The following is a 26,434-nucleotide window of genomic DNA, read 5'->3' as shown; positions in this document are numbered from 1 at the left end:
GGTTGAGCTGAATGAGCAGACATTGTAGTCGCTTGGGTGCTGCAGATACGGCTTGTGTCATATAGCAACCAAAGGCTTAAGGTCTGTGCATAGCGTGATCTTGTGACCATATACATATTGATGGTTTTGTTCCATTCCGAAGACTTGAGCAAGCAGCTCCTTTTCGATTTGAGAGTATCGTGTTTCTGCTGGAGTGAGCGCTCTGCTCGCGTATGCATATAGTTGTTCCTGTTGCAGAAGGACGAACCCAAGACCCTTGCTCAAAGCCTGTCCTTGACCTTTGGTTGCAAGTTTGTGGTCAAAGTACCCTGAGCACCGGAGAATCTGTTACGCATTGTTTTATAGCTTCAAATGCTTTGTCTTGTTCAGTCCATTTCCAGACCGTGTCTTTATGAGTAAGCTGTTGCAGAGGCTCACTGAGGTCTGAAAGATCTGGCAAGAATTTTGCGAGGTATTTTGCATGCCAACAAATCGTTGTACACCTGCGGTTTCTGCATTTCGTTGATTGCGACCACTTTGCTTGGGTCAGCTTTGAGTCCATCACTAGACAATATGTGTCCCATGTAATTCACTTGGGAGTTCTTGTATTTGAACTTATTAAAGTTAAGTTTGATGTTTTGCTCTCTGCATAAAGTTACGTAAGTTTGCGTCATGATCGTGATTGGCCTCTAAGTGTCTCACCGCATCCAGTGATCAAGATATCATCCGCAATCTTGTAGACTCCATCTAGACCCTCGAAGTTCGGGTCTAGCTTCTGCTGGAAGATTTCCTGGGCAGGACTGATGCCAAATGGAATTCTATTAAATAGATATCGTCCCCATGAAGTCTGGAAGGTCGTGAGGTAGGAGGACTCGATGTCTAGTTCACATTGCAAGAAACCCTCCTTGCAGTCTGCTTTAGTGAAGACCTTTACATTTGACATTTTTGTGGCAAGATGTCGTCGATCACAGGAAGTGGATAGTGTCCACGTTTCAGGGCATTGCTCAGATGTTGAGGGTCGATATATGCTTGTATCTTTCCATTTGGTTTTGTACAGTCACTAGACTGGATACCCAGTCTGTCGGTTCAACAACTTTCGTGATGATTTGTCGATTTTCCAAATGATTGAGTTCCTCTTTTAGCGTTTGTTTGATCGCTATTGGCACCCGTCTGGTTGGCATTACAGCTAGTGTCGCTGATTCAAGGTGAACTGTCCCTGGCATGTGTCCAAGTCCTTTAACCACATCCGGATACGCATTGTTGACATCAGTTATTGATGCTAGCAAGATGTTTGTCTTGTTCGTAGTTTACGATTCGCGTGATTCATTTACCACTGCGATATTCTGATACCATTTCCCATAACTCGGGAGCCTTTTATCAACAAAAGCAGACATAGATGATGAGGTTCAACACCGCCTCCAGTGCGCCAGCGCAACCTTCGGCCACCTGAGGAAAAGAATGTTCGAAGACCAGGCCCTCAAATCTACTACCAAGCTCATGGTCTACAGGGCTATAGTAATACCCGCCCTCCTGTGTGGCTGAGACATGGACCATGTACAGCAGACACCTCATGTCACTGGAGAAATACCACCAACGATGCCTCCGCAAGATCCTACAAATCCCCTGGGAGGACAGACACACCAACATTAGGTGTTGGCCAACATCCCCAACATTGAAGCACTGACCACACTTGATCAGCTCCGCTGGGCAGGCCACGTTGTCCGCATGCCAGACACGAGACTCCCAAAGCAAGCGCTCTACTCGGAACTCCTTCATGGCAAATGAGCCAAAGGTGGACAGAGGAAACGTTACAAGGACATCCTCAAAGCTTCCCTGATAAAGTGCAACATCCCCACCGACACCTGGGAGTCCCTGGCCAAAGACCACCCCAAGTGGAGGAAGTGCATCCGGGAGGGCGCTGAGCGCCTCGAGTCTCATCGCCGAGTGCATGCAGAAAACAAGCGCAGGCAGCGGAAAGAATGTGTGGAAAACCTGTCCCACCCTCCCTTATTCTCAATGACTGTATGTCCCACCTGTGGCAGGGACTGTGGCTCTCATATTGGACTGTTCAGCCACCTAAGGACTCATTCTAAGAGTGGTAGCAAATCTTCCTCGATTCTGAGAGACTGCCTATGATGATGATGATGCTGCACTTTTATCAGTTATAGCTGTTGAGCAGTGCGTGAGCCAATCAGTGGTGCACTTTGGCTCTGAATTATCTCAAAGGCCACAACGTACTTTTGCTTGTTCTTTGTATTTTCCAGTGGCACATTACAAGTCCCTACCTCTGGAATGGTTGCATGGTTGTCATATAGTGACGGTACTGTCTTAGATTCTTTTATCTAAACGCCTTTTGGTAAGTATCTAAAGAGGTAGCACATTGCATGTGGCCCCACAATCTATTTGCATTTTTACAATTTGACCTTTAATGGAGAAGGTAGTCATAATCTTGTTGGGATACTTTCTGTCAGCTTTGTCCTTGATTGTGTGATCAACTTTACCAATCATCTTTACGGTCATGACTTCAAAATCAGAATCATAACTCTCTTCATATAGTGCATAAACCTTTGGCTTGCTCTTGTAGTTAGGGTTATGTGTAGACATCTACCTCAATCCACTTTGTCTGCACATTTAAGAAAAGTGATTTAGTTTTTGCCGCAACTTGTGCAGGTCTTCCCATATGCTATGCATTTAGTTTTTGCCACAATATCTACATTTGTTCGTGAACTCTTTGTCTGTCAATTTTTCCTTTTGTGGGTCGGGGTTTCTGTCTGACAGCATTGACGTCATCAGATTCTGTTTTAGTGAGCTTCTTAGATTTCACTTGCGCAACTGTGGCCTCTAGCTTTACAGAGCATCACACATTTATCGAGTGTTAGACTTGATTTTTGCAACAGCCCCTTACGCAGAGTGTTATCAGATATTCTGCAGACTATGGGGTCTCTGATGAATTCATCCCTCAAATTGCCGAAATCACATGGTGATGCACGCTCTCTCACTTTCACGAGATATCTGAGACACAGTTGTTAAACTGGTACTGTTCATAGATGATGGTTTTATCTTTACAGTGCTCGTCCCAGAGCATCAAAATGATCTCGATTTCCTGCTTGTCTTCCTCTGATTTGTAGGGAAGATTATTGTGGATATCTAGGGCATCGCTGCCAATGGCAGTGATGCACATTGCAACCTTAACTCTATCTGGTTTTTCCACAATATTCGTGATAATTTCATAGCTGTCCCACAGCTGTTTGAATTTTTCCAGTTGGCTTTCAAATCGCCAGTCACCTGCAATGGAGTGGGAGAGGAAGGTGCGCGGGAGTTGGCATTGTGGTGGTCATGATACTACGGCCCTGTAGACCATGAGCTTGGTGACAGTTTTGAGGGCCTGGTCTTCAAACACTCTTTTCCTCAGGTGGCCGAAGGCTGCACTGGAGGCGGTGTTGGATCTCGTCATCAATGCCTGCTCTTGTTGATAGGAGGCTCCTGAGATAAGGGAAGTGGTCCACGTTGTCCCCGTGGATCTTGATGTCTGGGGGGCAGTGCTGTGCGGCGAGGACAGGCTGGTGGAGGACCTTTATCTTACTGATGTTTAGCGTAAGGCCCATGCTTTCGTATACCTCAGTAAATACATCGACTATGTCCTGGAGTTCAGCCTGTGTGTCTGCACAGATGCAGGCGTTGTCTGTGTACTGTAGCTCGACAATAGAGGTTGGGGTGGTCTTGGACCTGGCCTGGAGACGGCGAAGGTTGAACAGGTTCCCACTGGTTCTGTAGTTTAGTTCCACTCTAGCGGGGAGCTTGGCAGTGAGGAAGATTGAGAAGAGGGTTGGGGCGATGATTCAACCCTGCTTGACTCCGGTCCGGATGTGGATTGGGTCTGTGATGGATCTGTTGGTAAGGATCACGGCCTGCATGTCGTCGTGAAGCAGGCGGAGGATGGTGACATACTTTTGGGGGCATCCGAAATGGAGGAGGACGCTCCATAGACCCTTGCGGTTAACAGTGTTGAAGGCCTTTGTAAAGTCGCCCTCCTGTATGACTCAGAGATGTGGACTATGTACAGTAGACACCAAGTCGTTGGAGAAATACCACCAACGATGTCTCCGCAAGATCCTGCAAATCCCCTGGGAGGACAGATGCATCAATGTTAGCGATCTCGACCAGGCCAACATCCCCAGCATTGAAGCACTGACCACATTGATCAGCTCCGATCGGCAGGCCACATAGTTCGCATGCCAGACATGAGACTCTCAAGCAAGTGCTCTACTCTGAACTCATCCACGGCAAATGAGCCAAAGGTGGGCAGCGGAAACATTACAAGGACACTCTCAAAGCCTCCCTGATAAAGTGCAACATCCCCAATGACACCTGGGAGTCCCTGGCCAAAGACTGCCCTAAGTGGAGGAAGTGCATCCGGGAGGGCGCTGAGCTCCTCGAGTCTCATTGTTGAGAGCATACAGAAATCAAGTGCAGGCAGCAGAAGGAGCGTGCGGCAAACCAGACTCCCCGCCCACTCTTTCCTTCAACCACTGTCTCTCCCACCTGTGACGGGGACTGTGGTTCTCGTATTGGACTGTACAGCCACCTAAGAACTCCTGCTAAGAGTGGAAGAAAATCTTCCTCCATTCCGAGGGACTGCCTATGATGATAATGGTCATGATAGCTCGCTACAGTTTAGGACTTTGAGTTTGTCACATACAGTATACAGTTCAAATACCCAGAGGATTAGAACAAGTCTAATAGTAAAATATCGTGGCCATGTAATTGTAGAAATACTTTTTCAATCGAGGCTCTACAATAACTTATGCCACTTAGTTTACTTTACTAATGCCTCTAGATTATTTTATAAGCTTATGACTATTTATCCCCCTTCACTGATCCACGCGTGATCTGCACTACACTTCTTAACGTCGATTTCAATCGATTCAAAAGTTTTACAGTTCCACTATTTTGGTCGTAGATGCGTTCGATGAAAGATTGAAAGTCTCTGCTTCTGACACCATGTATTTTATAGTCTCTTGAATATTCTTGGTTCTGCTTAACTCTCTTTCTTTATTTGGGAGATCTCAAACCGCTATGTGGAGCTTTAAGATGGCGTTCCTTCACAGACCCTCTCTCTCAAATACAGCTCCCTATACCTCCTAGCTAGAGGGCGCTATACATTATCTCGTTACACGATGACTTTGAAAGCTTCTGTCTCCTTTACCCCTCCAAATTCTGGCAGCTCTCCCTTTTTTTACCCCTTCCTTCCCTCCTGATTTGTCATGTTGCTTTCACATCCCAGTCCTCGCCCTCACTCCCAATTCCGGCAGCTCTTTTTGTCTCCCCCTGCTATCTTGATTTCTACTAGCCATCTTTCTCCCATTCTGCTCTCAATTCTGCCAGGCTTCTTTCCTCTCCAGTGCCCTATATTCTCATAAACACAGACAGTTTGTTGGTTGCTGGTGGCTGGCTGTAAACCAACTACAAACTGCCTGCGAACTGGTGGGTAGCTGTGAATTGATAACTGACTGCAGACTGACTTTAAAAAAGTGGCTGGCTGGCCGGCTTCAGTTGGTGTTTGGTTGGCTGTTAATTATAGATGGGTGGCTTCTGGCGAATATATCTTTTGGTGGTGACTGCCTTCGACTGGTGCTGGCTGGCTATGGTTTGGCTGGCAACTGGTTTTGTTGGCTTCCAGTGGCTGTCTTCTGGTTATGGATGGGTGCTAGGTGGTTTCTGCTGGTTGATTGGTGGTAGGCTGACTGGCTGATGAGGTTGATGGTTTGGTTGGTTTTCCTGCTCTCTTTGGATCAGCTATTCACTGGATAAACTCAGAGCCATCAGGGGAACATGTTCAGCGCCTTTTAATTAATTGTTTTTTGCACGCCTTGAAACTGTATACATACCATAAACAATTTCTGTATCTGTACAACAAGTCTACTCCAATGCCGCAAGTGCACAAAATAAAATATATATATTTTTTTAATTCCGGGAGTGGCATGCCTCCAAACACCACTAGCGAAGAAACTTCCTGCATGATCTACAGTGTACTCACTTCTAAAATTGCCACTTAAGTATTTTTACTAGAATAAAATGATCCCTATCCCCAAAAGCATTCTTCTAGAACTGATCATTAGAAATAAGTACAAAACATTGATTTGGAATGCATAGATTTTGAAATAATTTTAATCTTACAGAAACACTTTTCTAACCCATTGTCCAATTTTCTTTCAGTCATAAATTTGGAAAGAAGGTCATATATGTAAATTACTTAAGTGAACTAAGAGAACATCTGAACTATGATCAGCTCATCATCCCTTCAGAAGTAATCAGGTATGTATCGAGGTTACTTTCAGGTACAAAGATCTTTTCATATAAATGTGTTTAGGTGTCTTATTTTTATTTTACATCCCCCACTATTGCATGAACTGTAGCTATTTGTCACTTTTGTCATTGTTATTGCATGCTAGGCTAACTACTGGGGAGGATGATTTAATCTCATGGGCTTTCCTCTCTTGCTGCGGTCATACTTCCCTGAAATTGAAGTATTCTATTGCTGGGTGCATTTCATCCAGTGCCCAAGTGAGCATGGGCAAAACTCTCCATCGAGGCAGCTGAGACTTCCAAGCTGCTGTATTGGAGCAACTAGCTCACTCTTATACAAACTTGTACATAATGAAATTGTTGAACTTAAATACAGAATAAAAGAGCAATATCATTTGTTATTTTTCATCTTTACAGCTCTCCAATCATAAACTAATTCCTCTACATTTTTATTTAAATTACTATGACTTTTTCCTTCACTGTTTTTGCATTGCCCTTTGAGCACTCTACATTGTTAACTTCTTCAGGTCACACGAGATATTATGACAGCTTTGCTTTTCCTGCTGCAAATTGTGATTGTGATGTAACTGCAGAATCTAAAGTTCTTGATTTTAAAACCAAACTATCCTGTGTAGTGCTTAGTGTGGAGCTAACTATAAATATTAGTTCATATGCACTGAGGAAGGCCTCAGCTTCTAAATCTGTTGTCTATGCTGAGTTAGATGATTGCATTTGGCCCAAAGTAGGGGCACTAGAAGTGGGGTCTCAGTTGTTCTGGGCTAGAGAAAGGACACAAATTAGCCAAGTTCCTGCTCCTGGTAACTAACAGTAACACCTAATACAAGGTACAAAGTGCACAGAGGAAGGGTGAAACTCAGTAGTGGCATTCTTCACAGTTGAGTAGTCTGGCGACACTTTGCTGTCGAGGCTGGTGCGTAAAGATCCTCTTATCTACTGGAGGGTGACGGACAACCCTTGTAGCCATACTCCAAAGTAATTCAGCACCAAAGTAAGTTGGGAGAGGAAAAATGTAGAATGGAAACTAAGTACGTAAAACATTTTTTTGAATTGTACAGTAAGGTGTCCGATATACAGGGGCCATACTGTACATAGTCAACTGGGCGGAACTTTGAACTTCAGCGGGGACATAAAACTGGTGGTATCTAATCGGCCGCTCATTACACATTCCGCCCGATTTTTCCTTTGCATTGAAATCCAGGTGTATTACGGCTGGCCAATCTGCCACTGCTTGTTTTATGTCCCCGCCGAATATCCTTTGGCCCATTATCACTTAGTCAGGGAACCTAAGTGAGCAAGCATAGTGAGCTCCAACCAAAGGAATAACAGATCACTGTAAAGCATTTGTAAAACTTGTGAAGAGAAAAGTATAAGCAATAGGATGAGTTCAAGATTTCAATTCCCTCCCCTCCATAATTTCTAATTTCTGAATATGCAAAACATATAAATCTTCTGACATGGTAACACATAGTAAGACTTTTTTTTTAAAAAGCATATGGGATCCTTGGCTTTATAAATAGAGGCATAGAGTACAAAAGCAAGAAAAATCTGCTGAACCTTTATACATCACTGGTTAGGCCTCCGCTGGAGTACTGTGGCCAATTCTGGGCACCATACTTTAGGAAGGATGTCGAAGCCTTGGAGAGGGTGCAGAGGAGATTTATTAGAATGGTACCAGGGATGAGGGACTTCAGTTATGTGGAGAGATTACAGAAACTGGAATTATGAGGGATTTTGATACAGTACATAGGGAGAAACCATATGCACTGGCAGGAGGGTCGGTAACCAGAGGACACAGATTTAAGGTAACTGGCTAAGGACCAGAGGGGAGATGAAGACCATTTTTTTTTTAATGTAGCGAGTTGTTCAGATTGGGAATGCACTGCCTGAAAGGGTGGTAGAAGTAGATTCAATAATAACTTTAAAAGGGAATTGGGTAAATACTTGAAAAGGAAACATTTGCAGGGCTACGGAGAAAGAGCAGGAAAATGGGACTAATTGAATAGCTCTTTCAAAGAGCCAGCACAGGCACAGTGGGCCGAATGGTCTCGTTCTGTGGTGTATGTGACACACTTGCTCTCCCTCTTGTAGCTGCCCAAGCTAATGTAAAGCCATTAAATACAATAGTTTGATTTAACTATGTTCCTAAAGATCCCTATGCTTCCTATTTGCTCTTCCTTGCGACTATCAACCCTATACAAGGTAGTAACTACCGTGTGAAATTTGTGCAAATAACAATAAACATTTCATAGAATGTGGAAATAAAGTGATAAATTTTGTTGAGATATGACATGAGCCAATAAAATCTATCTGCTGGACTTGCACTAAATTTATTGCTACATTTACTGGACCTTTTTAGGAAGAGAAGAAAAAGGCTTTATGCACAAATAGAAAAGGTGCTTGTTCTGGATGGTACTGGATTTTGGAATGATGAAAGCTTAATCTTTCTGATAGCAGCCACTTAATCACAGCACATGAAGTATATCTGATCACAGCTCTCATTGAGACTAGTATTGAAATATGTGTATATCTATAAAATTGGAGTGTTTTAGAGATGACTAGAAGCTACCATGTGTATAATTGAAGTACCGCTAGTAAATATGACTGTAGTATTGTACTTCAGTTTGATGCTTTCCACAGAAAGTTAAGCGTTGCTTGGGTTTGCATTGGTTTTGGAGTCTGTCAAAGTGAATTGAATTGTATGTTTTAACTATCTGGAAACGTGGAGAGTGTTTTTTTTTAAACATATAAAAGCATACATGGTTGTGATTAAAATCATCCTGCTGGCTTTAATTTCTAGGTCTAATTTTTTTGTTTTTTTCCTGTCTGTTTTTGGGCCACAGGGAAGTGGGGAGTGTGGTGGGAAGTTGTTCCGTTGGCTCACCGACCTCCACCATTTATGGAATGTTCTGTTTAAATTAATGGTGGATGTCTTTCTCACTATCTCTGCCCCTCTCTTTCTCTTCTATCTTCCTTTCTCCGCGCCCCCCCCCCACTCTCACTCTCTCTCTCTTTCCAGTGCCTTCTCAGAGTCAGGTTGGCAATACAAGTGAATACAAATCTCTCAACTGTACTATTTAATTGTCTATAATGTGCTTGTAATATGGTAATCGATATAATTTTTTAACCTGAGTTGGGGAACTTTGACTATTTTATAATAAGCAAAACTTTGTGGCCAAAGTGGAGAAGGATTTTTAGAATGCATACAATAATAACAACTTGTGTTTATACAGTGCCTTTAACATAGTAAAATGGGACCATTATCAAACAAAATTGACACTGAGCCACATAAGGAGATATTGCAGATGAGAGGTAGGTTTAAGGAATGTATTAAAGGAGGAAAGCAGGGTGGCGAGATGGTGAGGTTTAGGGAGGCAATTTCAGGGCTTTTGCAGCTGAAGGATACCTAGGGACAGAACGCAAAGAATAGGGTGTGTTTCAGATTGGTGGGGTCTGTCCCAGAGTCTGTGCTAGAACCTGTTTTTGTTTTTTTGTATGATATAAAAGTTTGCTGATACTAAACTAGGGGACATGCAGACTGTGGAACATTGTAGGAGGGTATTGACAGGCAGGCAGAATGGGTAGATAGGTGGCAGTTGTAGGTCAATGCAGAGAGATGTGAAGTAATACATTTTGAGAGAAAATAAATTATAAGATTCATAAGAGTGCAGGAACAAAGGCCCAGAGATGCAGATAACATAGATCTTTAAAGGTGGGAGTGCATGTAGAAAAGGCAGATTTAGATTCTGAGGTCTATACAAAGGGGCCTTAAATACAAGAACAAGGAAGTGATGATGAATTTGTACAAGACATTGGATAGACCAGATTTGGAGTATTGGGTATAGTTCTAGGCACTCATTAGGAATGTTATTAAAGTTGTGAAAGTGGTGCAGCAAAAATTTGCTGAGATGGTAGCAGGAAGAAGAGATTCTAGTTACGAAGAAAGATTAGAAAAATTCAGGCTTTTTCACTCCAGCAGCCCTGCTCCGGCACATAAATCAGTGCTGTCGCGGTAACAGGATTTCAGCTCGATTCGGCCCAGTGGTGCTTTCTGACATTAATGATCGAAGATTTGTCATGTATTCAACCAGCATTGTAACCCATGTATAATCTGACCTAAGTTGTACACTGAGAACACTGACCACTAGGTGGTGAACTTGTGGGAGATACTCCAAACCTGGACCTTCAGATATAAAAGGGCAAGCTCCACCCACTTCCAGCACTTGATTGCTATGAAACAAAGGACAGGTCACAGACTGACCACCTCTCAAGCATGGGCCTCGTGTGCATTTATACTGTATAGTAAGGACGTATTAATGGCGACAAGAAACTGGGATTTAAACCACGCGAGCATGGCCACTAGCAGAACAGACGAGAGGTACTGTTAAAGAATGGTTGGGACAGAGATTTAACATTGTTAAAGCAGCATACAGTTCTCCAGGCAGACAAGGGCAGTCGGGCATGCCCCAACATGTAGTCAAACCCAGAGGGGGAGTTCGACAGACAATGCAAGCTGAACGGCGATTCACGCCATTGCAAGGGACAATGCGGCCTGTAATGGGGCCATCAACACCTGTTAATGGCGCACTCAAGGACAATCACAGGGGCAGTCAGGGACAATCGATTGGCAAGGGCCCTTTTGTTTCAAACAGCAGCTCATGCTGGAGGCGTGGAGGCACACACTCAGCCGGAGTTTGCAGAGATGAGCAAAATACTTGCCGAAATGAACGCTGGGGGAAATCGCTGGAAGCTGAAGTTCAGCGAGTTCATGTGGAGCACGTATACAGTTCATGCACCAGGACGCCACCGATAATGATGAAAGTGCTCCTTAATGGCATCCAAGTATTAATGGAGCTAGACACTGGGGCCAGCCAGTCCCTGATGGGTATCAAACAGTTCGAAAAGTTGTGGGCGTCCAAGGCCAGGAGGCTAAAATTATCGCTGATTGACGCACAGCTACGGACATACACAAAGGAGATCATTCTGGTGCTAGGCAGCGCCACGGTAGTCGTGACCCACAAAGATTCGGAGAACAGGTTGCCGCTCTGGGTTGTCCAGGGGCATGGTCCCGCACTACTGGGGAGGAGTTGGCTTGCTGTCGTGAACTGGAAATGGGGCGATGTCAATGCAATTTCCTCTGGAGCGAGTATCATGCTCACAGATCCTGGACAAATTTGGCTCATTATTTCAACCCGGCATTGGCATTTTCATGGGGGCCAAGGTAGTGATTCACATAAACCCGGACGCCAGGCCAGTACACCACAAGGCCAGAGCGGTGCCGTACGTGATGCGGGAAAAGATAGAAGGCGAATTGGACCGCCTGCTGAGGGAAGGCATCATCTTGCCAGTCGAATTCAGTGACTGGGCGAGCCCGATTGTGCCACTGCTTAAGGCAGATGGGTCGGTCAGAATATGTGGCGATTACAAGGCCACGATCAATCGGATGTCACTCCAAGAGCAGCACCCGCTACCGAGAGCGGGGGACCTCTTTGCGACGCTATCCGGTGGCAAATTTTTTCAAAATTGGATCTGACCTCAGCTTACATGACCCAGGAGCTGGCGAGTGAGTCGAAGAAGCTGACCACCATCACGACACACAAGGGGTTGTTTGAGTACAACAGATGTCCGTTCGGGATTCGCTCGGCCGCCGCGATCATCCAACGAAATATGGAAAGCCTCCTCAAGTCGATTCCAGGGACGGTGGTTTTTCAGGACGACATCCTCATTACGGGTTACGATACTGAAGAACACCTCCACAACCTGGAGGAGGTGCTACGCAGACTGAACCGGGTAGGGCTGAAAAAGGCAAAGTGCGTCTTCCTAGCTCCAGAGGTAGAATTCCTGGGGATGAGGGTAGCAGCAGACGGGATCAGCCCTACTGCGTCCAAAACGGAAGCGATCCAGAGAGCACCCAGACCCCATAACACGACGGAGCTGCGTTCATTCCTGGGGCTCCTGTACTATTTTGGTAACTTTCTTCCCAAATTGAGCATGCTGTTAGAGCCGCTACACGTGCTCCTATGCAAAGGTCGCGAATGGGTCTGGGGGGACAGCCAGGAAAGGGCTTTTAATAGAGCACGCAATTTTTTATGTTCCAACAATCTGTTAACGCTATATGACCCATGTAAGAAACTTGTGTTAACATGCGATGCGTCGTCCTATGGTGTCGGGTGTGTGTTGCATGTCAATGCCAAGGGTCAGTTACAGCCGGTAGCTTATGCCTCCAGAAGTCTGTCCCAGGCAGAAAGGGGCTACGGGATGGTAGAAAAGGAGGCGCTCGCATGTGTATATGCGGTAAAGAAAATGCACCAGTACCTGTTTGGCAGGAAATTTGAGCTGGAGACAGATCACAAACCCCTAACGTCCCTTTTGGCCGACAACAAGGCCATAAATGCAAATGCATCGGCCCGCATACAGAGGTGGGCACTCACGTTAGCCGCCTATGACTACACAATTCGGCACAGACCGGGCACCGAAAACTGCGCCAATGCACTCAGCAGCCTCCCACTAGCCACCACTGAGGGGACTACCGAGCATGCTGCTGAGATGGTCATGGCTGTTGAAGCTTTCGGAAGCGAAGGCTCACCCGTGACAGCCCGTCAGATTAAAGTCTGGACAAATAGAGACCCGCTATTGTGTCTAGTCAAGAAATGTGTCCTGAATGGGGACTGGGCAGCCACGTACAGGTGCAAGGATGAATTCTCGATTCAGGCCGATTGCCTACTGTGGGGAAACCGCGTAGTCATGCCCCAGATGGGCAGAGGTGTTCATCAGAGAACTCCACAATGAGCACCCGGGCATTATCACGATGAAGGTAATTGCCAGGTCACACGTTTGGTGGCCAGGGATAGACGCAGATCTGGAACTTTGTGTTCGCAGGTGCAACACGTGTGCCCAACTGGGCAGTGCGCCCAGGGAAGCCCCCCTTAGCCCCTGGCCATGGCCCGCCAAGCCTTGGTCACGCATCCATGTGGACTATGCAGGTCCTTTCATGGGAAAACTATTTTTGGTTGTAGTAGACGCCTACTCCAAATGGATCGAGTGTGACATTTTAAATTCAAGCACATCCTCTGCCACAGTAGAAAGTCTACGGGCAATGTTCGCCGCCCACGGTCTACCGGACATTTTGGTCAGCGACAATGGCCCGTGCTTCACAAGCACTGAATTCCAGGACTTCATGGCAGGCAATGGAATTAATCATGTTAGAACGGCACCGTTCAAGCCGGCCTCAAACGGCCAGGCAGAACGAGCAGCGCAGATAATCAAACGGGATGCTCAAAATCCAAGGGGGTTCCCTACAATGCCGCTTATCACGCCTCCTGTTGGCTACAGATCCCGACCACACTCGCTCACAGGGGTTCCACCCGCAGAGCTGCTAATGAAAAGGACGCTCAAAACCCGGTTATCCCTTATACACCCCACCATGACACAAATTGTCGAGAGCAGGCACTAGTCACAATATGACTACCATGACAGGAATGCGAGGGCGCGATGTATTGATGTAAATTACCCTGTTTTTGTCCTCCACTACGCTGCAGGGCCCAAATGGCTCGCAGGCACTGTGGTTGCCAAAGAGGGAAATAGGATTCTGGTAGTTAAACTTACCAATGGGCAAATCTGCCGCAAACATGTGGATCAAACAAAAAGGAGGTTCAGCAACCCCATAGAAGAAGCAGAGGAAGAACACGATGTAGAGTTCACTCCACCACAGGTGACCGAACACAGGAACCAAAGGGAGGAGAGCCCAGTCACTGTGGGCAGTTCGGACAGGCCTGAGGCACTGCAAACAGCAGACACTCAGGCCAGCGCCCAACAACCGGAGCCCCAACTCAGGCACTCTACAAGGGAGCGTAAACCACCAGAGAGACTCAACCTGTGATCCCAATAAGACTTTGGGGGGGGGGAGGTGATGTCATGTATTCAACCAGCATTGTAACCCATGTATAATCTGACCTAAGTTGTACACTGTGAGAACACTGACCATTAGGTGGTGAACTTGTGGGAGACATTCCTAACCTGGACCTTCAGATATAAAAGGGCAAGCTCCACCCACTTCCAGCACTTGAGTGCTATGAAATAAAGGACAGGTCACAGACTGACCACCTCTCAAGCATGGGCCTCGTGTGCATTTATTCTGTATAGTAAGGACGTATTAAGATTATCCCACGCAACTGGCTTAGGAAAAGTTTGCGCAACTAATAAACACCTCTAGCAGACCGCATGAAGCCAGCAGGAGACTCGTGGTGAATGATGGCGACTAGCCCTTGGTTGAACTTTAAAATTTACTGACTGCCGACGAAACGTTTCTATTTTTCAGTTGCTCTTTGCCGAGTTACCAGCCAGCCAACTTCCGCTCTCCTCCCACAGACACCAATGAAGTCATTGGAAGGAACCCAAACGTGAACACTCTGGTCCCACCTCCTCCCCGATCCTCATTGGTTCATTTTTATAGTCTGCAATTTTTCAGAGAGCTTCAACGACTAATTGGTACATGTTTCACGAACTCCCTGAACCGTTGGATCCCAGCTTGAGAACCAGTGCACTTGAAGAATGCAGGAGGAAGTGCGAAGATCTTTTTTATCCACACAGAGAGTTATTTGAACATGGAATACTGTACCATTTGTTCAAGCAGAGATTCTAACATCATTTCAACTGGAAATGGAGACACATTTGAAAGGGAAGAATACAAGGAAAGGGCAGAGAAATAGAATTAGAGTAAATAGCTCCAGTTGAAGAGCTTGCACTGGCACATGCACTGCTCTTTCTATGATTTTTAGCAACTTCCTACCATTTTAAATGAAAATTATAATGGAAGTCTGTTTCACGCAGATACCTCCTGTCATCAGATCCTGAGGTTCACACTGCTGCGCTGTTTCTTTTTCCACAGCATGTAACAGAGAAATCGTTTCCTATATTTTAATATGACCACTGTCATTATATTTCTATAGTCATCGGTCTGTGCGCCTAACTTCTTCGTTACATTTGTATATTGTATTGCATAGCAATTCACTGGAATGTCAACTTCTTTAGAATAAGCAATGAGTTCATCTTTTGAGACCACAGTTTATTGAAAAGAGTGGCAAAATAAATTCTAACATGAAGTATTGTGCGGGCTTGTTTGTGACCTTGAGGTAGCGATGGTGCTATTTAAATTGCAATGCTGACTTTACATTTGGATATGGCAATGCTGATTGGAACAGTTTTGTCATTTTAAGTCAACAGATGTATAGTTTCATGGTAGTGGATGGAGTTGGAGCTCTCCATCTCCATATAGAAGAGGAATGGCCACTGAAGCAGTCTGTTCTTTATGGAGGTACAATTCATGGTGGCTGAATACATGGAGCAGCACTGTGTGAAATTCATTGCCTATCTTCCTTTAAGAAAGTGTAACAATGGGAACTTGAAGGGGCGATTGTGATGGGGTAGTTATAAAAGTTTAATATGCTAATCATATCTGCATCTTTCTTTCAGGTATGATGAAAAGCTGAGAGCTTCTCGAAAGGGAGGGCCACCTCGACCAGCAAAGACTCCCCCACCCCGACCTCCACTTCCCCAGCAACAGTTTGGAGTCGGTCTGCAATAGTAAGTCTGCACTTTTTTCATTCCTCGTTTATTTGTGATTGATTTTACAAACTCGTATTAGAATCTTGTTTTAAAATATTGTTAATCTAAACAACAAATACCTTGGATACATTGCTAAGCCGATTGCTCAACTAGGAAATGGCAATACTCAAGGAATATTATCATAAGACACAAACTAAGTTAACAAATAAGCACTCTTGTGCCATTTCCACTCCTGAGACACTAGGCCCCAAAGGTGCAAATGAGGCTGAAACCATCAGAAGAATCCCACCACAAGGATGGCAGGCCCCATTTGAATCTTTTAGGTCTGCCTCCCGGTTGGCAGCTGGCCAGAGGAACAGGCTGACATTAAGGCGGGGGGGGGCGGGGGGGTGGGATCTGAGATCAGGCAGGCTGGGGGGAGGGGGCCTGAAATGAGGAAGGCTGGGGGGAGGGAGCCTGTGATCAGGAAGACTGGGTGAGGGGGCTGGAGAGGGCTGAGGGCTTCCTTGAGGGGCCTGGCGAAGCACACCTGCTCCTCTTGGCCCACAAGGAAAAGAAAAAGAAAGACTTTCATTTATTTGGCGCCTTTCACGACCACCGGACGTCTCAAAGTGCTTTACAGCCAATGGTACTTTTAGAGTATTATTATCACTGTTGTAATGTAGGAAACGCGACAGCCAACTTTGCACAGCACGCTCCCACAAACAGCAATGTGATAACGACCAGATAATGTATTTTTTTTGTTATGTTGATTGAGAGATAAATATTGGCCAGGACACCAGGGATAACTCCTCTGTCCTTCTTCAAAATAGTGCCATGGGATCTTTTAAATCCATCCGAAAGACAGCACCTCCAACAGTGCAGCGCTCCCTCAGCACTGCATGGAGTGTCAGCCTAGATTTTTTTTTTTTAACACAAGTTCCTGGAGTGGGATTTGAAATCCACAACCTTCTGACTCCGAGGCGAGAGTGCAACCCACTGAGCCACAGCTGACACTAAAGTAGTACTAAAGGAACCATTTATCTTGGTGAGCTGGCAGCTCCCACCTCCGTTTCACTGCTGAGTTTCCCAACCCCTGAGAAACCCATGCAGCAGCCGTTGATTTCAAATCGGGCTCCCAACTGCACTATAGGATCCCGATTTAAGTTTGTTAATGTCTATCAGACTCCCTTTTATCCACCGGCGTAAAAAGGGTGGTGTGTGTACCATGTTGGGTTCGGATTATGTAGATTTCACATTTTAACCCCCAACCGCTCCCTTTCCTGCCCATTGTAGGGGCTTAATATCAAAGCTTTAGTTCCATGAATGCTGTAGCCTTATGGTACCTCACCCAAGGCCATTCTTCAAATGGGAGCCTGAGCATTGAGTGTTGATCGATCATTCAATTGTTTGGGTTGTGAGAGTGCCTCCTGATCCCGTCCCCATCTGAAACACTGGTCACTGGCAATGTTCCAGTTAAGCCGCGCGGCCACACAGCAGGCTGGAGGTCCTGCGGAGGTCGCTAATTGACTTTTATATGGGAAAAACCGCACGTGCCGGAACATTTGAATGGGTTGCGCAACTAGTTAAAGGGCCCACACATCGCAAAAAATGAAGAGGGAAATATTGGCCACTGGATAGCCAGGGTGAGTTGGAGCCCTGACTGATTTTTATCCTGTCAAGTGCAAGGGTACCTAGATGAATTGTAGCACCTTTAATCAGCAACTTCAGTTTAGATCTGGGATTGATCCTTGGATTATTCTGGACTAATTGGTCATTTTTCTTTTTCAGTTTTTTCTCATCAGAACAGAGCTGTCAAATGCATACAAAATAATGTTTCTCCTCCTGGAAAAGTTAGGAGGTCACAGAAATGTACATCACTAACGCACATGTGTACCAGATAGAAATATAGGGCCCAAGTTTCCACACGATAAAAAACGGGCGCCCCTCCGAGCTGGGCGCCCGTTTTTCGCGCCTAAAACGGCGCCGGAAAAGAAACTCGCGATTCTGGAGAGCCCTGCAGCTCCTTGTCTGTTTGGCGCGGTGCCCAGGGGGGCGGAGCCTACACTCGCGCCGATTTTGTAAGTGGGAGGGGGCGGATACTATTTAAATTAGTTTTTTTTTCCTGCCGGCAACCCTGCGCGTGCGCGTTGGAGCGTTCGCGCACGCGCAGTGTGACGGAAACATTGGCACTCGGCCATTTTTGTAGTTCTTTGTTTAATTTTTGAACATTTTTTAATAAAAGCACATTGCCATCAGCACTGAGGCTTCCTGCAGCCTTCTCACTGTCTCCTTCCCGCCCGCCGTCGGGAACGAACGAACGAACTTGTGAGGCTGGCTGAAGCACTTTCACACAGGTAGGAAGATGGTTTATTTAATCTTTTCTTTGCTTATAAATTTTTTTTCAGGTTGGATTTATTTGTATAATATTTGTAGAAGTATAAATAAGGATTTATTGTAGAATTTAATGACTTCCCTTCCCCCCCACCTCGTTCTGGACGCCTAATTTGTAACCTGCGCCTGATTTTTTAATGTGTAGACGAGGTTTTTTCAGTTCTACAAAAATCTTCACTTGCTCCATTCTAAGTTAGTTTGGAGTACGTTTTCACTGTGGAAACTTTGAAATCAGGCGTCAGTGGCCGGACACGCCCCCTTTTGAAGAAAAAAATTCTGTTCCAAAGTGGATCTGTTCTACCTGACTAGAACTGCAGAAAGAAAAATGTGGAGAATTGCGATTTCTAAGATAGTCCGTTCTCCACCAGTTGCTCCTAAAAATCAGGCGCAAATCATGTGGAAACTTGGGCCCATTGATTTATGATCAGCAACCCTAAACCCACCCCCTTTGCCCTCAATGTTTATATAGTGAAATGGCTGTTGTTCCCAATCCTGGGGAGCTTGTGTATGCTGTACATTTCTTTCTGTTATGTGAAGTTCAGAGCCACTTCAGCAAAAGGTTTCCGTAACGTCTTATCCTGTGCAAATGTTTTATTTCTCAGCACTCTCGTACATTCAGTGCAATGTAATGCGCCTTAATGGACAAAGATTTTCTGGATTTCAGAGTGTGGATGATGTGTGAGTTTTAAAGCTGTCTGAGCTCTTTAGCAGCTAGGCATCTGTTATACTGGGTCTATGTAGCAAGCCAACACTGGAGGGGGTGGTCTTTGATTTAGTTTTGGGGAATGAAGCTGGGCAGGTTGAAGGGGTTATTAGTGGGAGAGCACTTGGGTGCCAGTGACCATAATTCAGTCAGATTCAAGTTGGTTATGGATAAGGACAAGAATAAAAGTTCCGAATTGGGGAAAAGCTATTTTGCTAAGTTAAGGAGTGATTTGGTAGACTGGAAACAACTACTTGTAGGTAAATCAGTGTTGGAACAATGGGCAGCATTTAAGGAGGAGATCCGGAAGGCTCAGGCCAAACCTGTGCCCTTAAAGAAAAAGGTTGGGAAAAATAATTCGAGAGCCCCCTGGATGTCTAGCGACTTACAGGGGAGGATTAAGAAAAAAAGTGACACTTATGTTATATATCAACGGCTAAATACTATAGTATATTTAGAGGAATATAGAAAGTTAAGAAGCAAAATTAAAAATATTAGGAATGCTAAGAGAGAGCATGTGAAATTCTTGGCCAGTAAAATTAAGGAAAGCTCCAAAATGTTCTATAAATATATTAAGAGCAAGAGGATAACTAAAGAAAGGGTAGGGCCTATTAGAGACCATGAGAGTAATGTTTGTGTAAGAGATGCAGTCATCGTGACCATCCTTTTTTAAAAAAAAAAAAGGGGATAAGTCCGACTGTGGCAACTACAGAGGAATCTCCCTGCTATCAGCCACTGGGAAAGTCGTCGCTAGAGTCCTCCTCAACTGTTTTCTTCCCGTGGCCGAGGAGCTCCTTCTAGAGTCAGTGTGGATTTCGTCCCTTCGGGGCACAATGGACATGATTTTTGCAGCGCGACAGCTACAGGAAAGATGCAGGGAACAGCGGCAGCCCTTATACATGGCCGCCTTCGACCTTACAAAGGCCTTTGACACTGTCAGCCACGAGGGTCTATGGAGCATCCTCCTCCATTTCGGATGCCCCCAAAAGTACGTCACCATCCTCCACCTGCTCCACAACGACATGCAGGCCATGATCCTTATCAATGGATCCATCACAGACCCAATCCACGTCCGGACCGGGGTCAAACGGCTGCGGCATTGCCCCAACCCTTTTCTCAATCTTTCTTGCCGCCATGCTCTACCTCACAGTCAATAAACTCCCCGCTGGAATGGAACTAAGCTACAGAACCAGTGGGAACCTGTTCAACCTGCGCCCTCTCCAGGCCAGATCCAAGATTACCCCAACCTCTGTCGTCGAGCTACAGTATGGACGCAGACGATGCCTGCGTCCATAGAGGCTGCACTCCAGGACATAGTCGACGTATTTACTGAGGCATATGAAAGCATAGGCCTTACGCTAAACATCTGTAAGACAAAGGTCCTCCACCAGCCTGTCCTCATCGCATAGCATTGCCCCCCTCCAGTCATCAAGATCCACGGCGCGTCCCTGGACACCGTCGACCGCTTCCCATATCTTGGGAGCCTCCTATCAACAAGAGCAGGCATCGACAACGAGATCCAACACCGTCTCCAGTGCGCCAGTGCAGCCTTCGGTCGCCTGAGGAAAAGAGTGTTTGAAGACCAGGCCCTCAAAACTGCCACCAAGCTCCTGGCCTACAGGGCTGTAGTAATATCTGCCCTCCTGTATGGCTCAGACATGGACCAATGTACAGTAGACACCTCAAGTTGCTGGAGAAATATCATCAACGATATCTCCACAAGATCCTACAAATCCCCTGGGAGGACAGGCGCGCTAACATCCCCAGCATTGAAGCACTGACCACACTCGATCAGCTCTGCTGGGCAGGCCATATAGTCCGCATGCCAGACACGAGACTCCCAAAACAAGTGCTCTACTCGGAGCTCCCTCACAGCAAAGGTGGGCAGCGGAAACGCTACAAGGACACCCTCAAAGCCTCCCTGATCAAATGCGACATCCCCACTGACACCTGGGAGTCCCTGACCCAAGACTGCCCTAAGTGGAGGAAGTGCATCCGAGAGGGCGCTGAGCACCTCGAGTCTCAATGCCAAGAGCATGCAGAAATCAAGCGGAAAGAGCGTGCGGCAAACCAGTCCCACCCACCCCTTCCCTCAAAGACTATCTGTCCCACCTGTGACAGAGTCTGTCTCTCAAGTATTGGACTGTTCAGCCACCAAAGAACTCACTTCAGGAGTGGAAGCAAGTCTTCCTCGATTTTGAGGGACTGCCTATGATGATGATGATGAACCTTTGTGTGGAGACGGAAGATGCTTTGCGGGTTATTAACGAATACTTTGCCCCTTTCCTTTGTGAAAACAGATGCAATGCAGATACTGCTATCGAGGAGGTGTGTGATATCCTGGATGAAATAAATATAATGAAAGGAAGTATTAAGGGGCTTAGCAGCTTTGAAAGTCCCCAGGCCCAGATGAAATGCATCCTAGGCTGTTGAGCGAAGTAAAAGAGGAAATGGCAGAGGCCTTGACCATCATTTTACAGTCCTCTTTGGATCTGAGCATGGTGCCAGAGGATTGGAGGACTGCTAATATAGTACCCTTGTTTTAAGAAGGGAGAAAGGGACAGGCCGAGTAATTACAGGCCTGTCAGCATAACCTCAATGATGGGAAAATTAATGGAAAAATTCCTGAAATACAAGATAAATCTGCATTTGGAAAGGCAAGGATTAATTAGGGACAGTCAGCATGGACTTGTTAAGGGAAGATTGTGTCTAACTAACCTGATTGAATTTTTTGAGGAGGTAACCAAGAGGGTCGATGAGGGTAGTGCATATGATATAGTATATATGGACTTTAGCAAAGCTTTTGATAAGGTCCCACATGGTAGACTGGTCATGAAGGTTAAAGCCCATGGGATACAGGGCAAAGTGGCAAAATGGATCCAAAATTGGCTCAGAGGCAGGAAGCAAAGGGTAATGATTGATGGATGTTTTTGTGGCTGGAAGGATTTTTCCAGTGGGGTTCCTCAGGGCTCCGTACTGGGACCCTTGTTTTTTGTGGTATATATCAACTATTTAGATTTGAATATAGGGAGTATGATTTAAGAAGTTTGCAGACGACATTAAAATTGGCTGTTTGGTTGATAATGAAGAGGAATGTCATGGGCTGCAGGGGTATATCAGTCTACTGGTCAGGTGGGCAGAGCAGTGGCAAATGGAATTTAATTCAGAGAAGTGTGAGGTGATGCACTTTGGGAGGGCTAATAAGGAAAGGGTATACACATTAAGCAGTAGGCCACTTTATAGTGTAGATGAACAAAGGGACCTTGGAGTGCTTGTCCACAGATTCCTGAAAGTAGCAGGCCAGGTGGATAAGGTGGTTAAGAAGGCATACGGAATGCTTGCCTTTATTGGCTGAGGCATAGAATATAAGAGCAGGGAGGTTATGCTTAAATTGTATAATACTTTGGCTGGGCCACAGTTGGAGTATTGCGTGGAGTTCTGGTTGCCATATTATAGGAAGGACGTGATTGCACTAGAGAGGGTGCAGAGATTATTTACTAGGATGCTGCCTGGAATGGAGAATCTTAGTTATGAGGACAGATTGGATAGGCTGGGTTTGTTCTCATTGGAACAGAGGAGGTTGAGAGGAGACCTCCTGAGGCGTACAAAATATTGAGGGGCCTGGACATAGTAGATAGTAATGGTCTATTTCCATTGGTGGAGGGGTCTATTACGAGAGGGCATAGTTTTAAGTTGGTTGGTGGAAGGTTTAGAGGGGATTTGAGGGAGGGCTTCTTTACACAGAGGGTTGTGGGGATCTGGAACTCGTTGCCTGGAAGAGTGGTGGATGCAGAAACCCTCACCACTTTTAAGAGATGGTTGGATGGGAACTTAAAGTGCAGTAACCTGCAGGGTTACGGACCTGGAGCTGGTAATTGGGATTAGACTTGATGACCTTTTGTTGGACGGAGCACATATAATGGTAAGTACTGCAGGGAATAGAATACGACCAAGGTGATCTCCTGGACTAGTTTCGATCACTTAGATGGGTTGGAGAGGAATTTTCCCAATTTCTTTCTCCCTAAATTGGCCTGGGTTTTTAATCTGGTTTTTGCCTCTCCTAGGACTGGCTTTGGTTGGGATGGAGTGTAGAATATTTTAGTATAAGGGGTGTCGCAGTTCTGGTGAGGCGGATTGGTTGGGCTGGGTGCTTTTTGCCTTTCCGTCATTGTTCATAGGTTTATATGTAACCTTTAGGGCTGCTGACCAAGGGCCGTGTGGCTTTGTTGGCCGGCGCGGACACGATGGGCCGGAATGGCCTCCTCCTGCGCTGTAAATTTCTCTGTTTCTGTTATTGGAATGGTGCTCCAAATAGTGAAATATAAAACAAAAGTCCAAACAAGATTGTATGCCACACTTTAAGGAAGTGAATATCCAGTCCTAGCCAGCATATCTCCTCTAATGGCCCCACTCCTGCACCATTGCCTACTGGAGAGACCCCCAAGGATCTATCCTTGGGAGGGCCCCTCCTATTCCTCATCTATTGCTGCCCCTCAGCGACATCTCCAAAAACACGATCTCTGATTTCACATGTGTAGGCTGACTACACCCAGCTCTATCTTACCACCACCTCTATCAACCCCTCTGCTGCCTCTGTGTTGAAGACTGCTTGTCTGACATCCAGCCATGGATGAGCTATAACTTCCTCCAATTAAACACTGGGAAGACTGAAGCCATCATCTTCAACCCCGCCACCAATTCCATCCCTCCTCCCGGCCACTGTCTGAGGCTGAACCAGACTATTTGACCCTGAGCTGAACCTCTGACCCTATATCTTCTCCATCACCAAGACTGCTTACTTCCACCTCTGAAATATCACCCATCTCTGCCCATGCTGCTGAAACTTTCACCCATGCTTTATTTACCTCCAGTCTTGACTATTCCAGCGCGTTCCTGCTGGCCTCCCTTCTTCTACGCTCCATAAACTTGAGGTCATCTAAAACTCTATTGCTCGTATCCTAACTCGCACCAAGTCTCATTCACCCAACACCCCTGTACTACATTAGCACCCGGTCCACCAATGCCTGGATTTTAAAATTCTCATCCTTGTGTTCAAATCCCTCCATGGCCTTGCCCCTCCCTCTCTCTCTAACCTCCTCTAGCCCTACAACTCTCCGCAGACTCTCCATTCCTCCAACTCTGACCTCTTGTGCATCCCCCACTTCTTTCACCCCAACATTGGCAGCTGTGCCTTCAACTGTCTAGGCCTTAAGCTCTATACTCCTTACCTAACAGCACTGTGGGAGTACCTTCATCACACAGGCTGCAGCGGTTCAAGAAGGCAGCTCACCGCCACCTTATCAAAGGCAATTAGGGATGGGCAACATATGTTGGCCTTTCCAGCGACGCCCACATCCCAGGAACCAATAAGAAGAAACTCTCCCCCCGAAACCTCTAACTCGCTCGCTCTCTTTAAGATGTTTCTTAAAACCTACCTCTTTGACCAAGCTTTTAGTTACTTTATGTCTCCTTAGTGTCAGCTGTGGCTCAGTGGGTAGCACCCTCTCCTCTGAGTCAGAAGGTTGTGGGCTCAAGTCCCACTCCAGAGACTTGTGCACATAAATCTAGACTGACACTCCAGTGCAGTACTGAGGGAGTGCTGCAATGTTGGAGGTGCCGTCTTTCGGATGAGACGTTAGACCGAGGGCCCCATCTGTGGACGTAAAAGATCCCATGGCACTATTTCGAAGAGCAGGGGCGTTATCCCAGGTATTCTGGCCAATATTTATCCTTCAATATAACAAAAACAGATGATCTGATTATTATCATATTGCTGTTTGTGAGACCTTGCTGTGTGTAAATTGGCTGTCACGTTTCCCACATTACAAAAGTGACTACACTCACAATGTACTTCATTAGCTGTAAAGCGCTTTGAGACATCCGGTGGCCGTGAAAAACTTTATATAAATGCAAGTCCCTCATCCTCCTCATCCTCCATCCTCCATCCTCCATCCTCATCCTCATTCTCATCTCTCTCCTCCATCCTCATCCTCATCCTTTGTTGGCTCGGTCTCAATTTTTGTCCGATTACTCTCCTGTGAAGCGCCTTGGGACATTTTACTACATTAAAGATGCTATATAAATGGAAGTTCTTGTTCTATATGTGGCTTTTCGCAATAAACACACTTTTTTTATTTTTAAATATTTTAATAAAAGTGATTTGTGTGCAACCAAGCTACACAGGTGTCTAAATGCATTATTTTTTTTAAATACTAGTCTCCGAAACAAAGGAAATGGAGATCTTATTCCTCTGGTAATGAGGCAGACTGTGCTGTTCCTGAAGCAGAAAGGTATGTTTCATGGAAGTCAGCGGGCAGCGAAGTGGAGCCGAGTCCATGATCAGATCAGCCATGATCTTACTAAATGGTGGAGCAGGCTCGAGGGGCCAAAGGGCCTACTCCTGCTCCTATTTCTTATGTTACATTTCTTTGTGTTAAGAATGTTAGCTCCTAATGTGATTATCTTTAAGCAATTGTAGCCCTCCCCCCTCCAGTTAGGAATCTGAAAAAAATGTACTTTCATTACTTCTCTTTCCAAAGTCTGACCAACAGCTACCACCTCTTGCCATTGGCTCCATTCTTTATCCTTCATTCAGCAACTTTCTTGGCCTTACTATCTCTGCACTGAAATGGAACTTTTATATCTCTTCATTGCTGTAGCTGGCCTCCAAGAAGCTAGGTTTCACTCTTCAATTATTTCATTTCCCCTCAACATTTCTTCTTAATAAAACCCAAGCCCAACCGTTATTATATACTATTCCACATCTGGGAAGACTCTTCTAACATGTTTTTAACACTCCTCGATAGGATGCAGAAGAAAACTTGTGATCTGATGGGTGTCCCCCTCGTGCCTCTAGTCACCAACTTTTCTTCTCCCTTTTATTAACACTATTATGGTCATTGTTCCTCTGAACTTTGCTCTCTTATCCCTTCTAAACTTCAAATATGGCATTCTACATGCTCTTGTTCCTCTCTCCATCATCATTGCATTGAAGTGCAGACTCATGGCATAGTTTTCTGCTCTAACTCATTCTTTTCTAACACCTCAATTCTGTGAAACTCTTTACCTCCCTCACTATTTCCATCCTGCTAATATCTTTAGGTTTTAAAGCCATAGTTTGACATCACCTAATCACTATTTAATGACTTGCCTCATATTTCCTTTAACTCTTTAACTTTGATCCTCCTTCATAGTTTCTCAAATTTAAGTAGGGGTCAATTTTAACGGCCTACCTAGCAGAAGTGGGGTGGTAGGAGCCCTAAAATAGGCACCTCTTTCCAGCTCAGATCCAACCCGCCACCATATTTCCTGGGGTCGTCTGCTGGGTGGGCCTGGAGTCCACCTGAATTAGGTGGGAGCCTCATTACTGCATGCAAATCGGGGTCCTATGATGCAATTAGGACCTGGATATGGTTTAAAGGGACAAGAAAGTTGTGAATGTTATGGTTGGAAAAATAAAAACTTGAAAAGTTATAACATCTGCACTATGCT

The 26,434-nt window shown here is 45.5% G+C and overlaps 1 protein-coding gene across 1 annotated transcript in view; it reads left to right on the top strand.

Moving 5' to 3' along the window:
- Positions 1–26,434, top strand: part of LOC139280827 (rho GTPase-activating protein 8-like) — a 58,158-nt gene that overhangs the window by 19,777 nt on the left and 11,947 nt on the right. Inside the window, exons 6-8 of the mRNA XM_070900558.1 lie at positions 6,196–6,294; positions 15,775–15,885; positions 25,160–25,233. Coding sequence (XP_070756659.1) covers positions 6,196–6,294; positions 15,775–15,885; positions 25,160–25,233 — 284 coding nt within the window. The remainder of the gene's footprint in view (positions 1–6,195; positions 6,295–15,774; positions 15,886–25,159; positions 25,234–26,434) is intronic.

Source organism: Pristiophorus japonicus, chromosome 15 (genome assembly GCF_044704955.1).
Source record: "Pristiophorus japonicus isolate sPriJap1 chromosome 15, sPriJap1.hap1, whole genome shotgun sequence".
NCBI lineage: Eukaryota > Metazoa > Chordata > Chondrichthyes > Pristiophoridae > Pristiophorus > Pristiophorus japonicus.
Note: the sequence above shows the minus strand (reverse complement) of the source record. Positions and strands in the feature narration are given on the sequence as shown.